Genomic DNA, 13,076 nt, shown 5'->3' with positions numbered 1-13,076 from the left:
CATTAAGTACATTCACATTGTTCTGCAACCATCACCAGCAACCATCTCTAGAACTTTTTCATCTTTCCAACTGAAACTCTGCACCCATTTAACAGTAACTCCCTTTTCCTCCCAGTCCCTGGCAACCACCATTCTGTTTTCTGTCTCTATGAATTTGACTATTTCAGGAAACTCATATAAGGATGATTCATTATTCATCTATTGCTTCCTTCCCTTTAGTAACAGAGATACCTGGAAGGGACTGGATTAATTCACAGCACCCATCCAAAACTGAGGGTGGGCATTGGAGGCTTTAGAACTGCTGGAATTTGAGAAGGACCATGGGACACCATCTAATAGAACCCTGGGGAGAAGGGAGTGGTCAGCAAACTCCCTGGATAGGTGACACTTAAAGGGACTCTGGAGGGATGTGTAGGAGTTGGCCAGGAAGGTGAGAGCATCAGGGAGTCCTTGGCATCCTCTCAAATGTTGTTTTTCGTCCTTTTTCCTGTGTTCTCCAGGTCTCCAGTTTGAAGGACCAGATGCTCCCATCTATGAGGCAAGAGTCCCCTTCCCAGCTCCCTTTTGCACTTGGCATCCTGTCTTTGGCTCACTGCCTGTGCCCTCTTCCCCCCATGGTAGCTGGTTTCTGATTTTTTTTTTTTTTTTTTTTGCGGTATGCGGGCCTCTCACTGTTGTGGCCTCTCCCGTTGCGGAGCACAGGCTCCGGATGCGCAGGCCCAGCGGCCATGGCTCACGGGCCCAGCCGCTCCGCGGCATATGGGATCCTCCCAGACCGGGGCACGAACCCGTATCCCCTGCATCGGCAGGTGGACTCTCAACCACTTGCGCCACCAGGGAGGCCCTGGTTTCTGATTTTGACAGAGTCTCTATCTTGATTAAATATTAGACGTGAGTCCATGGTGGGGAGAGGGGGAAGGGTGTCTCTAGAAGTCATGAGTTTTCCAGCCGTCGGGTAGCTGGAGCTCCAGGGAGGACTTCCAGAGGACTGGGCCACCAAGGGCCCTGCTGCCTTCAGCTACGAGAGGAAGCTGCCGCCGCAGCCGGGCTGTGTTGCCTCTGTTTGGGTCAGCGCCAGCAAGGCGGGTGCTCTGTGGCCTGCCCTTCTTTCCCACTTAAGATAACTCCAAATCACGGTCTATGCAAGTATGTCTAAGGGGTGGGGTGTAAATCACATCCAGAACCCTAACTGAAAAGGAGTCTGGGAAATATAGTTTTAGTTTTCCCCCTTCTGCATGCCACACGAGTCTGTAATGGGTGGTGATTGAGCAGAGCTGCTCTCTCCTCCAGAGGGCGCCTCTGGCCACCTCCCCCACAACTACCCTCACCGCTGCTGCCCCCTACACCTTTGTCACTTTTTCTCTACTCTGTGTTACCTTCTTTTAAAATCTTTTTTTTTTAAAATAAATTCACTTTATTTATTTATTTATTTATTTATTTATTTGGCTGCGTTGGGTCTTCGTTTCTGTGCGAGGGCTTTCTCTGGTTGCGGCGAGCGGGGGCCACTCTTCATCGCTGTGCGTGGGCCTCTCACTGTCGCGGCCTCTCCTGTTGCGGTGCACAGGCTCCAGATGCGCAGGCTCAGTCGTTGTGGCTCACGGGCCCAGTTGCTCTGCAGCATGTGGGATCTTCCCAGACCAGGGCTCGAACCTGTGTCCCCTGCATGGGCAGGCAGATTCTCAACCAGTGCGCCACCAGGGAAGCCCTGTGTTACCTTCTTTTTTGTGTGTGTGTGTGTTACCTTCTTCATGGCACTTATCATACCTGAATTACTTTATATGTGTCATGATATGCTTATTGCCACTCTTCCTCACTAGACTATAAGCTTCTTGAGGGCAGGGAGTCTGTCTTATTCACTGCTCTTTTCCCAGTGCCTGTAGTTTGGATCTCAGAAAGTATCTCTCGAATGACTAAAGTGTTTTCAGCAGGAATGACATAATCTAGGTTACTTTTCCTAAAGATAACTGGCTGTTGGAAAAGACAAGAAGGCAAGGGAAGAGAGTAGCAGTGGGGATGGAGAGAAGCAGACGGATTCTAGCTACATGTTGAAGGTGGACCGGGCCGGACTCACTCATGGATTGGCTGTAGGTGTTGGGGAAAGAGCAGGACAAGATGACTTCACTTGGGGACTGGAACAGCTGAGTGGGTGGAGGTGCCATTCACAAGGCAAGGAGAGCCAGGGACAGGGTGGAAAACAGGTTTATCGAGAAGAAAACGTAGTTCAGTTTTGAAGATATCAGTTTGAGCTGCTTGTGAAACTTCCCAGCAGAGCAACTAACCAGGCAGCTGGATCTCAGAAAGATAGGAGCTGAAGATGTACTTTAAAAAAAATTTTTTTTTTATTTTATTTATTTATATTTGGCTGCGTTGGGTCTTCATTGCTGCACGCGGGCTTTCTCTAGTTGCGGCAAGCGGGGGCTACTCATCGTTGCGGTGCGCAGGCATCTCACTGCGGTGGCTTCCCTAGTTGCAGAGCACAGGCTCTAGGTGTGCGTGCTTCAGTAGTTGTGGTGCGTGGGCTCAGTAGTTGTGGCTCACAGGTTCTAGAGCACAGGCTCAGTAGTTGCGGTGCACAGCCTTAGTTGCTCCACAGCATGTGGGATCTTCCAGACCAGGGATCGAATCCTTGTCCCCTGCATTGGCGGGCGTATTCTTAACCACTGCCCCAGCAGGGAAGTCCCTGAAGATGTACATTTTTAAACCATCAGCATATGAATCGTATTTAAAGCTGCCTCCTCCTCTAGTGAAAAGGTGTAGATAAGAAGGGAAGAGGACGCAGAACCAACCCTGAACAGCTCTCTGTGGAGTCAGATAGACAAGGAGGAGCCGGCAAACGGAATTCAGAGGGAGCAGCCATGGGGCTTCCCTGGTGGCGCAGTGGTTTAAGAATCTGCCTGCCAGTGCAGGGGGCACAGGTTCAATCCCTGGTCTGGGAAGATCCCACATGCCGCGGAGCAACTAAGCCCTTGCGGCACAACTACTGAGCCCATATGTGCCGCAACTACTGAAGCCTGCACGCCTAGAGTCCATGCTCAGCAACAAGAGAAGCCACTGAAATGAGAAATGAGAAGCCTGCGCTGCAACAAAGAGTAGCCCCCCTCACCACAACTAGGGAAAGCCCGCGCGCAGCAACGAAGACCCAACGCAGCCATAAATAAATAAATTTAAATAAAGAGAGAGAGAGAGAGAGAGAGAGAGAGAGAGAGATGAGCAGCGGGGGTAGGAAGAAATCTTTAAGAATGGCATCCTGCAAGACAAGAGTTAAGAATGCTTCAGAAATGGCTCTTGAACACACCAGGCCCTAGGACTTGATTATTCTTCACTGGGGCTGGGGCAGCAACCGCAGAGCCAGACCCTAGGTTTCAGGGGCACCCGTGATCCTTATCCTCTCGTGTTTATGCGCTCTGCCCACTGCTGACCATTCTGGGTATGTGCTGTTCTTTGCATTTTGTCTTTCTATCTCATCCACCCTAGGTCACCCTGACAGCTTCTCTGGGTACACTGAACACCCTCGCTGACATCCCAGACAGTGTGGTGCAGGGCAGAGGCCAGAAGCAGCTGAACATTTCGACCAGTAACCGGAAACTTTTGAATTTCATACTCCAGCACGTGACATACACAAGCACAGAGTATCAGCGCTGCAGGGTGGATGTAGGTGAGAGGCTGTCCTTGGATGCTTAGGGACCTGTCCAAAATGCTTAGGGATCCAGAAAAACACCACCAGGCCCTCAAAGTCTTCCTCCTCCAGGAAGCCTGCCTCTCTGGCTCCTGTTTCTATCTCTAAACACCTAACTTCCCAATTACTGTACCCAGTGCTATCCCCCACGTTGCCATTGACCACATAGAGTGACTCGAAGGAAAGGACAGGCAAAATGCCTGCTCGACTCTCCATGAAGACAGATCATTCATGCTGTGTCCCTAGAAACCATCCAGTTCTCTTCCTCATTCTCAGTAGCAAGCAAACCTGAAGATTTTGGCTACAGTAGATGGGAGGCAGCCTATGCATCAGTATCTTGTCCTGGGCACTAACAGGAAAAAGGGATGTGGGGAACTAGAAGCCCCCAGGTTAGTGGCTTTGTCTTCATCCTCCCATCCCAGTCCCCATTCCCGTCCCCAGAGTTCCTGGGAGAACAAGTCCTGCCACCGGCAGGGCAGCCCCAGTTTCTTTCTGGATGAATTAAAGGCACCCGTTCCCATTTTGAGCAGCTACACAGGATGCATTCCCAGGACACCAACAGAAAAAATGAAGTGTGGGACAGATTTCCCAAGAGCACAAACTAGAGGCAGAGTTCTCGTCACCTTCAGATTTTCAAACATTTCTTATCATAAAATGACCCTGTGAGGTATAAAATGGGGCAGGTAGTATTATCCTGGTTTTGTAGATAGAGAAGGAGGTGAAGTGATTTACCCAAGGAATTTCAGATAACAAGGCAAAGTCAAACTTAATCCATCCCTCTGATTCCAAGCCCACTTTACCCGACAGATTCTTACGGGGAGGAAATGTGAGTTTTGGAGGTGATCAGCAGGTTGCCCCAGGGATGCACAGCAGGTTATGAGTCACACTGCCATAGACTCTGCGGTCCTCACTCTCGCTCCACCAGTCCACTCCCGCATCCCGGCAGCTTCCCGGGCAGCGTGGGGAGTGACCCAGACACAGTGCACCCACCCTGACCTTATTTCTCTCTCCAGTGAGTCTGGAGTCCAAGTCCTCAGTGGCCAAGTTTCCGGTGACCATCCGCCTTCCTGTTATGCCCAAGTTATATGACCCTGGACCAGGTAAGGCCCTTGTCCCTGGGGCTTCATGGTGGGTCCTATAGAATATTGGTGAGATTCAGAAGGGATCCCATCTGAGGTGGAGGAGGAGAAAAATTACAAAGATAGAGTGGTACTAGAGCAGGAATATATACATCAATGGAATCAAATTAAAAATCCAGAAATAGACCTGCTGATATTTTACCATGTGATAAAGGTATCTTTTCAAATTAAAGGGAGAAAAGATGGATTATTCAAGAAATCATGCAGGATAACTGTGTAACTATGTGGAAAAGAACAAGCTGAATCTATCTCACAGCTCATACCAAGATAAATTCCAAATAGGCAAATATCTATTTTTTTTTTTAAGTACTAGAAAAAAACATGGAGTTTAAAAATAACTTTGGGGCTTCCCTGGTGGCGCAGTGGTTGCAGGTCCGCCTGCCGATGCAGGGGACATGGGTTCGTCTCTGGGTCCGGGAGGATCCCACATGCCGTGGAGTGGCTGGGCCCGTGAGCCATGGCTGCTGGGCCTGCGCGTCTGGAGCCTGTGCTCCGCGGCGGGAGAGGCCACGGCAGTGAGAGGCCCGCATACCGCAAAAAACAAAAAAAAAACCCAAAAAACAAAAAACTTTGGAGGGACTTCCCTGGTGGTCCAGTGGTTAGGATTCCGTGTTTCCACTGCAGGGAGCATGAGTTCAATCCCTCCGGGAACTAAGATCCCGCATGCCGTGCGGCGCAGCCAAACAAACAAACAAACAAACAAACAAACAAACAAATAAATAAAATCTTTGGCATATAAGGCTTTTCTAAATATGACACAAAACCCACAGGCCATAAGGAAAAGACTAAAAACATAAAATACATAACAATTTTTAATGTTTTTATGACAGAAACTTACCATATGCAAAGTCAAATGACAAAGGACAAATTGGGAAAAAATATCTTCAACACACATTAAAGTCAAAGGTCTAATTTTACTTAAGAGCACTTGTGAATCAATAAGAAAAGAACATCAATAAGAAAAGAACAATAAGAAAAGAATAAGCCAGTTCACAAAAAATTAAATTCAAGAATACTTTTAGCAAAAAAAAAAAAAAAAAAAGAATACTTTTAGCCATTAAAGTATATGCTCAATTTCATGCTAAGAAAAGTGCAAATGAAAACTACATTCATATTGTATTGGAGGAGTGGGGAAACATAAACTGCGAGCGGTATCTTAGTTCCCTGACCAGGGATGGAACCCACGCCCCCTGCAGTGGAAGTGCAGATTCTTAACCACTGCACCGCCAGGGAAGTCCTATCAGCATTTTAAATGTATATGTGCTTTGGTCCAGCCACTTATCATGTGGCTTCTAGAAATTATCCTAAGATGCTTACATCTGTGTGAAATGACATTTGTTTGAAGGTATTTATTGCAGCATTGTTTGCAATGACAAAAACCTTAAAAGTGGGAGGCACTGGTTAAATCAAGTGTGGTCCATCAGTATAATGAAATGCCACGCAATGCCATTCAGAAGGACGGAAGAGGAAAACAGGAGCAGGAAGGTTTTTATTCTGATACAAAATGCTTTCTAAGATGTACAGAAAAGAGTAAAGAGTAAGCTACCTTTTCTGTAAAAAGAAAGGGGGAAAGAAGACATAACTGCTTGATTACAGAAAAATAAACAAGAAATTAGTAATACTGGTAAACTCCTGGGAAGAAACCAAGTAGTTGGGAACAGGGATGGGAAGAAGTATTTTCATGGTATAACTTTCAATACATTTAGAATTTTGAACAGTTGACATTTTTTTACTGTATTACCTATATATTCAAAATGTAATCTATTCAAATAGATTATTTTCAAAATATAAATTGTTATTTTAAAGTAACATTATTAAATATCTATGGAGAGGGATTTAAAGTATGGGCTTAACATCATAACTATCTCAAAATAAAAGAAATAAGTACAAGGAGTTCACCAAAAACCTTTTTTGGCTTCAGATTTGTTTTAAAGATAAAGTGTTACCGATAAAATGGAAATCACCACAATCTTATTCCCCTCCCTTCTTCCAGCAATCATGATCTCTCTTTTCCCTGTTTTTGTACATTTTAATATGTAGATTTCTATTCTTACACATGTGTACACACACACAGCATATACATTGTGGTACAATGCATTTTTGAACTTCTCATAAAAGTTACATTGTATGGCATGAAGTTCTAGTTTCTGACCTTTTGTCAGTCCATGGCTTGTCTTTTGATTTTGCTTCGGGGTCTTTTGTTATTATAAAGCTTTATCCTTTAATAAAATTGATTCATTGGTTTTTTTCTAGCTTTTGCTTTTTGTGCCTTATTCAAGAAATTCTTCCCTACATTGGAGCCATAAAGATACCCTCCTGTATTTTTTTCAAAAGTTGCACATGTTTGGTTCTTACATTTAGATACTTACGTGTGGCATGTGAAGAGGGCCTAATTTTTTGTATATGGAGAGCTTGTTGTCCCACCACCACAGACCTAGTGGTGCAGCCACCTCCTGCTCGGACAGCCGGCCCCCTCACACACCCACTTTCATGCATGCAGGGGTCTGAACCTTTCTTAGGTCACATTGATCTATTTATCCTTGGGCTCATTCCACAATGTTTCCATACACTTTATAACAGGTTTTGTATCTAGTGGGGATAAATTCTATACTTCAGGATGACTGCATTTCATTTAGCAAAATTTTCTCAGCCCTTCTTGGTCTTTTACTTTTTCATTAGAGTTTTGGCATCAGCTCATCAAGGTCCTCCAAAATCCCTTGAGATTTTTTTTTTTTTTTTTCGGTACGCGGGCCTCTCACTGTTGTGGCCTCTCCCGTTGCGGAGCACAGGCTCCGGACGCGCAGGCTCAGCGGCCATGGCTCACGGGCCCAGCCGCTCCGCGGCATATGGGATCCTCCCAGACCGGGGCACGAACCCGTATCCCCTGCATCGGCAGGCGGACTCCCAACCACTGCGCCACCAGGGAGGCCCCTCCCTTGAGATTTTGATGAGAATTTCATAGAATTTGTAGATTAATTAGAGATGAATTGACAGTTTTATGAAGTTGAATATTCCCAACCATGAATCTGGTATACCTCTCCATGTTATAATCTCCATGTCATAGTCTCTTCATAGGTTCTTCAATAATTTATTTTCTAGTTTTATTTGTAAAGGAATTGCACACTTTACTGGATTTAGTCTTAGGTACTTTATATTTCTTATTGCTTTTATAAATTGGATCTTCTTCTTCTACATTTTAATTGGTTGCTGTTGGTATATAAGACATTAGTGATTTTTGAATGTTGAACTTACACAAGCAGCATCGTTCTTGCACTCATATTAGTGATTGTTTTTAACATAGAGTCTCTTGAACAAATAATAATTTTTACCTCTTCTTTTCCAGTTCTTATCATTTGTTTAGTTTTCTTGTCTTACTGTATTTTGCTAAAATCTCTGGTACAGTGTTGAATAATAGCAGTGGTAGCAGGCACTTTTGCTTGTTCCTGACTTTAAGAACATTTGAATGCTCTACCATTCATGTTTGCTGGGTAAGAGTGTGGTAGATGTGTCAGGGTCAGAAAGTTTCCTTCTTTCCTTCTATTTCTGATGTGGACCATTTTTTAAAAGTCTTTATTGAATTTGTCACAATATTTTATGTTTTATGTTTTGTTTTTTTGGCTGCGAGGCATGTGGGGTCTTAGCTCCTCGACTAGGGATTGAACCTGCACCCCTTGCTTTGGAAGGCGAAGTCTTAACCTCTGGACCACCAGGGAAGTCCCTTTCCTTCTATTACTGCTGCTAAGAATTTTTCTATTTCTACTTTTATTTCCTTGCATAGAGTTTCTATATGAATGAGTATTGAATTTTATCAGATAAATTGTCTGTACCCATTGAAATAATTTTTCTCCTTTAATTGGGTTTATGTAGTGACTTACATTGATTGATTTTCTGCTGTTGAAATTTTTCCTGTATTTCTGGAATAAACCCATCTTGATTGCAATGTATTAGTTGATTAAATGCTGAATTAAATTTGAAGCAATTTTATATAGTATTCTTGCATCTGTATTCAAAACTGAGACTATTTTTTCCTGTAATGTCCTTGCCCAGTTTTGTTATCAATATTATACAAGTCTCGTAAGACAAGTTGGATAGCTTTCCTTTTTTCACTGTTTGCTGAAGTGAATTGTAATAAAATAGGAATAATACATCTCTTGGAGTTTTATTACAACTTATCTGATCCTTATGTCTTTTTTTTTTTTTTTTTGGTCCAAGTTTTGGGGACGGTGGTTAAGGATGTGTGAATGTGGATGGGAAGGAGTGAGAGAAAGGGAAGAAATTTAAAACTATCAGTTCTGTGTCTTTAATGATTTTTGATCTGTATGTACATTGAGTCAATTTTTTAAATGTTTCTGTAGGTTGTCTTAAATTTGATGTAAATTGCCTTTATTTTTTTTTGTCATAGAGCTGTTCATAACATTCTCTTATGTTTGCTAAAAAATTTTAAATATCTGAAGTCAGGTCTCCCTTTTGGTTCTTTACATTTTTTAAACAACTTTATTGGAGTATAATTGCTTCACAATGGTGTGTTAGTTTCTGCTTTATAATAAAGTGAATCAGTTATACATATGCATCTGTTCCCATAGGTTCTTTACATTTATCTTCCATAATTTTAAGTTGGTTTCATATCTAAATTTCTCGTTTCATTTATGCCTGTTTTTGTTCCATATTTTCTTTTTCATATAGGTGATTCTGTGATTTGTCACTTTAAAGATTTTAAACATTCTCATTTTAAATCCTTTTCAGTTTCCTCTATTATTTTGTCTATCTAGAGTGGTAGATACACACTGTGCAGGGTAGATTTGCTGGCTGTAGTTTTCTTTGAGTGTCTTGGAATTTTTGCTGGTGGCTCATCTTGAGTAGGAGGCTTTTGCTTGTCTGTTTCGTTTTCTCCTCTCTCCCTCTTTCTGCCTCTTTCCGCTCTCTCTCTCCTGATTTGTTCCCATCTCACAGCTTTACAATTGCTTCTACTCCCAGTAGCCCAAGATTCCTAGTCCATCATTTCATACTGGAGTATGAAATGTATACTGTCCCCTAGTGTTATTGGCGTCACTGAAGAGCCAGTTGCTGGGCCTGAGGGTGGCTTGGCACAGGGCTTGGCTGTGATGTGGTGTCATCTCTGCACCCAGAGTTGTGTACAGGGATGATGGATGCTTGGGGTTCCTTGCCCAGCAGGTAGTATGTGGTGAGAGATGGAGGGAGTGCAGCCTGGCTTCAGTCCGTGGCTTCTAGCAAAAAGCCTGGCTGTGGACCCACATACCTTATGAGACACTTTTATTCCACTAAAACACTCAGACTTGGCCTCCCAGCCTCCTCTGCTGTTCTGACCTCAGATTGCTGCAAGCCCAGCTCCAGCTCTGCTCACAGCTGTTGATATATGTTCTTGGAAGAAATGTTGTCTATTTTTGAGCACGGCTATGTCTGCATTTTTGTTTATCATTGCTATGTGTTTGGAACAATACGGAATTTCAAAGCAAAATTCTATACCACCAACTTGGCTGGGAGTCCCCTACCTTGACGACCTCCTATGGTAATTCAGGCCCCTGATTCTCTCTTTACTATAACAAAAGAACCAAACTTATCATGTGGCTTGAGAAGAGAAAAGGTAGGAGAGGATTCATTTGCCATGCTCTTGAACATGATTTACTTGACACTTTCTGTTACTGAGCCCTTTCCAGATTCTTGGGCAGCAGCAATACCACAGAAATGAATATTGCTTCTGCAAGACTCTTAGGCACGCAGAGCTTTTTATTAAAAGAGATAGTTTGTGCACAAGAGAGAAGGCAGGAGACAAGCCTCTTGGACAGCCTTATCCACCAGAGGGCAGACAGCAGAAGCAAGAAGAACTACAATCCTGTAGCCTGTGGAATGAAAACCATATTCATAGAAAGATAGACAAAATGAAAATGCAGAGGGCTATGTACCAGATGAAGGAACAAGATAAAACCCCAGAAAAACAATTAAATGAAGTGGAGATAGGCAACCTTCCAGAAAAAGAATTCAGAATAATGATAGTGAAGATGATCCAGGACCTCAGAAAAAGAATGGAGGCAAAGATCGAGAAGATGCAAGAAATGTTTAATAAAGACCTAGAAGAAGTAAAGAACAAACAAACAGAGATGAACAATACAATAACTGAAATGAAAACTACACTAGAAGGAATCAAGAGCAGGATAACAGAGACAGAAGAATGGATACGTGACCTGGAAGACAGAATGGTGGAATTCACTGCTGCAGAACAGAATAAAGAAAAAAGAACGAAAAGAACTGAAGACAACCTAAGAGACCTCTGGGACAACACTAAATGCAACAACATTCGCATTATAGGGGTCCCAGAAGGAGAAGAGAGAGAGAAAGGACCCGAGAAAATATTTGAAGAGATTATAGTCGAAAACCTCCCTTACATGGGAAAGGAAATAGCCACCCAAGTCCAGGAAGCGCAGAGAGTCCCATACAGGATAAACCCAAGGAGAAACATGCCGAGACACATAGTAATCAAATTGACAAAAATTAAAGACAAAGAAAAATTATTGAAAGTAGCAAGGGAAAAATGACAAATAACATACAAGGGAACTCCCATAAGGTTAACATCTGATTTCTCAGCAGAAACTCTATAAGGCAGAAGAGAGTGGCATGATACATTTAAAATGATGAACGGGAAGAACCTACAACCAAGATTGCTCTACCCGGCAAGGATCTCATTCAGATACGACAGAGAATTCAAAAGCTTTACAGACATGCAAAAGCTAAAGAATTCAGCACCACCAAACCAGCTCTACAACAAATGCTAAAGGAACTTCTCTAAGTGGGAAACACAAGGGAAGAAAAGGACCTACAAAAACAAACCCATAACAATTAAGAAAATGGTCATAGGAACATGCATATCGATAATTACCTTAAACATGAATGGCTTAAATGCTCCAAGCAAAAGACACAGGCTCGCTGAATGGATACAAAAACAAGACCCATCTATATGCTGTCTACAAGAGACCCACTTCAGACCTAGGGACACATACAGACTGAAAGTGAGGGTATGGAAAAAGATATTCCATGCAAATGGAAATCAAAAGAAAGCTGGAGTAGCAATACTCATATCAGATAAAATAGACTTTAAAATAAAGAATGTTACAAGAAACAAGGAAGGACACTACATAATGATCAAGGGATCAATCCAAGAAGGAGATGTAACAATTATAAATATATATGCACCCAACACAGCCACACCTCAATACATAAGGCAACTGCTAACAGCTATAAAAGAGGAAATCGACAGTTACACAGTAATAGTGGGGGACTTTAACACCTCACTTATACCAATGGACAGATCATCCAAACAGAAATTTAATAAGGAAACACAAGTTTTAAATGACACAACATACCAGATAATTTAATTGATATTTATAAGACAGGACATGGAAGCAACCTAAGTGTCCATCGACAGATGAATGGATAAAGAAGATGTGGTACATACATACAATGCAATATTACTCAGCCATAAAAAGGAACGAAATTGGGTCATTTGTAGAGATGTGGATGGATCTAGAGACTGTCATACAGAGTGAAGTAAGTCAGAAAGAAAAACAAATATTGTATATTAATGCATAGATTTGGAACCTAGAAGAATGGTATAGATGAATCGGTTTGCAGGGCAGAAATAGAGACACAGATGTAGAGAACAAATGTATGGACACCACGTGGCCGGGTGGTGGTGGTGGTGGGATGAATGGGGAGATTGGGATTGACATGTATACACTAATATGTATAAAATGGATAACTAATAAGAAGCTTCTGTATAAAAAATAAAATAAAATAAAATTCAAAATTTTTAAAAGAAAGAGAGAGAGAGAGAGAGAAGGCGGGAAAAAAGTGCCAGCTCCCTGAGTAGAAGGGGAGAATTGCTTTTTTTTTTTTTTTTTTGCCGTACGCGGGCCTCTCACTGCTGTGGCCTCTCCCGTTGCGGAGCACAGGCTCTGGACGCGCAGGCTCAGCGGCCACGGCTCACGGGCCCAGCCGCTCCGCGGCATGTGGGATCCTCCCGGACCGGGTCACGAACCCGTGTCCCCTGCATGTGCAGGCGGACTCTCAACCACTGCGCCACCAGGGAAGCCTCGAGAGTTGCTTTTATAACAAAAGGGAGGTTTGTCTCATGATCACGGATAATTTCCAGAAATCATCCAACTTCTTTGTCAGCAGCAGGTGGGTCCATGTTGGCTGTCAGGAATAGGGAGTGCTTCTGTGAGGGGAAGAAATGCATGAGAATGTTC

At 43.1% G+C, this 13,076-nt stretch overlaps 1 protein-coding gene across 1 annotated transcript in view; it reads left to right on the top strand.

Moving 5' to 3' along the window:
* Positions 1 to 13,076, top strand: part of B4GALNT2 (beta-1,4-N-acetyl-galactosaminyltransferase 2) — a 38,806-nt gene that overhangs the window by 21,499 nt on the left and 4,231 nt on the right. Inside the window, exons 5-7 of the mRNA XM_060081631.1 lie at positions 501 to 538; positions 3,475 to 3,655; positions 4,690 to 4,776. Coding sequence (XP_059937614.1) covers positions 501 to 538; positions 3,475 to 3,655; positions 4,690 to 4,776 — 306 coding nt within the window. The remainder of the gene's footprint in view (positions 1 to 500; positions 539 to 3,474; positions 3,656 to 4,689; positions 4,777 to 13,076) is intronic.

This window comes from Mesoplodon densirostris, chromosome 18 (assembly GCF_025265405.1).
Source record: "Mesoplodon densirostris isolate mMesDen1 chromosome 18, mMesDen1 primary haplotype, whole genome shotgun sequence".
NCBI lineage: Eukaryota > Metazoa > Chordata > Mammalia > Artiodactyla > Ziphiidae > Mesoplodon > Mesoplodon densirostris.
The sequence above is the reverse complement of the archived record's forward strand: the minus strand, read 5'-3'. Positions and strand labels throughout refer to the sequence as shown.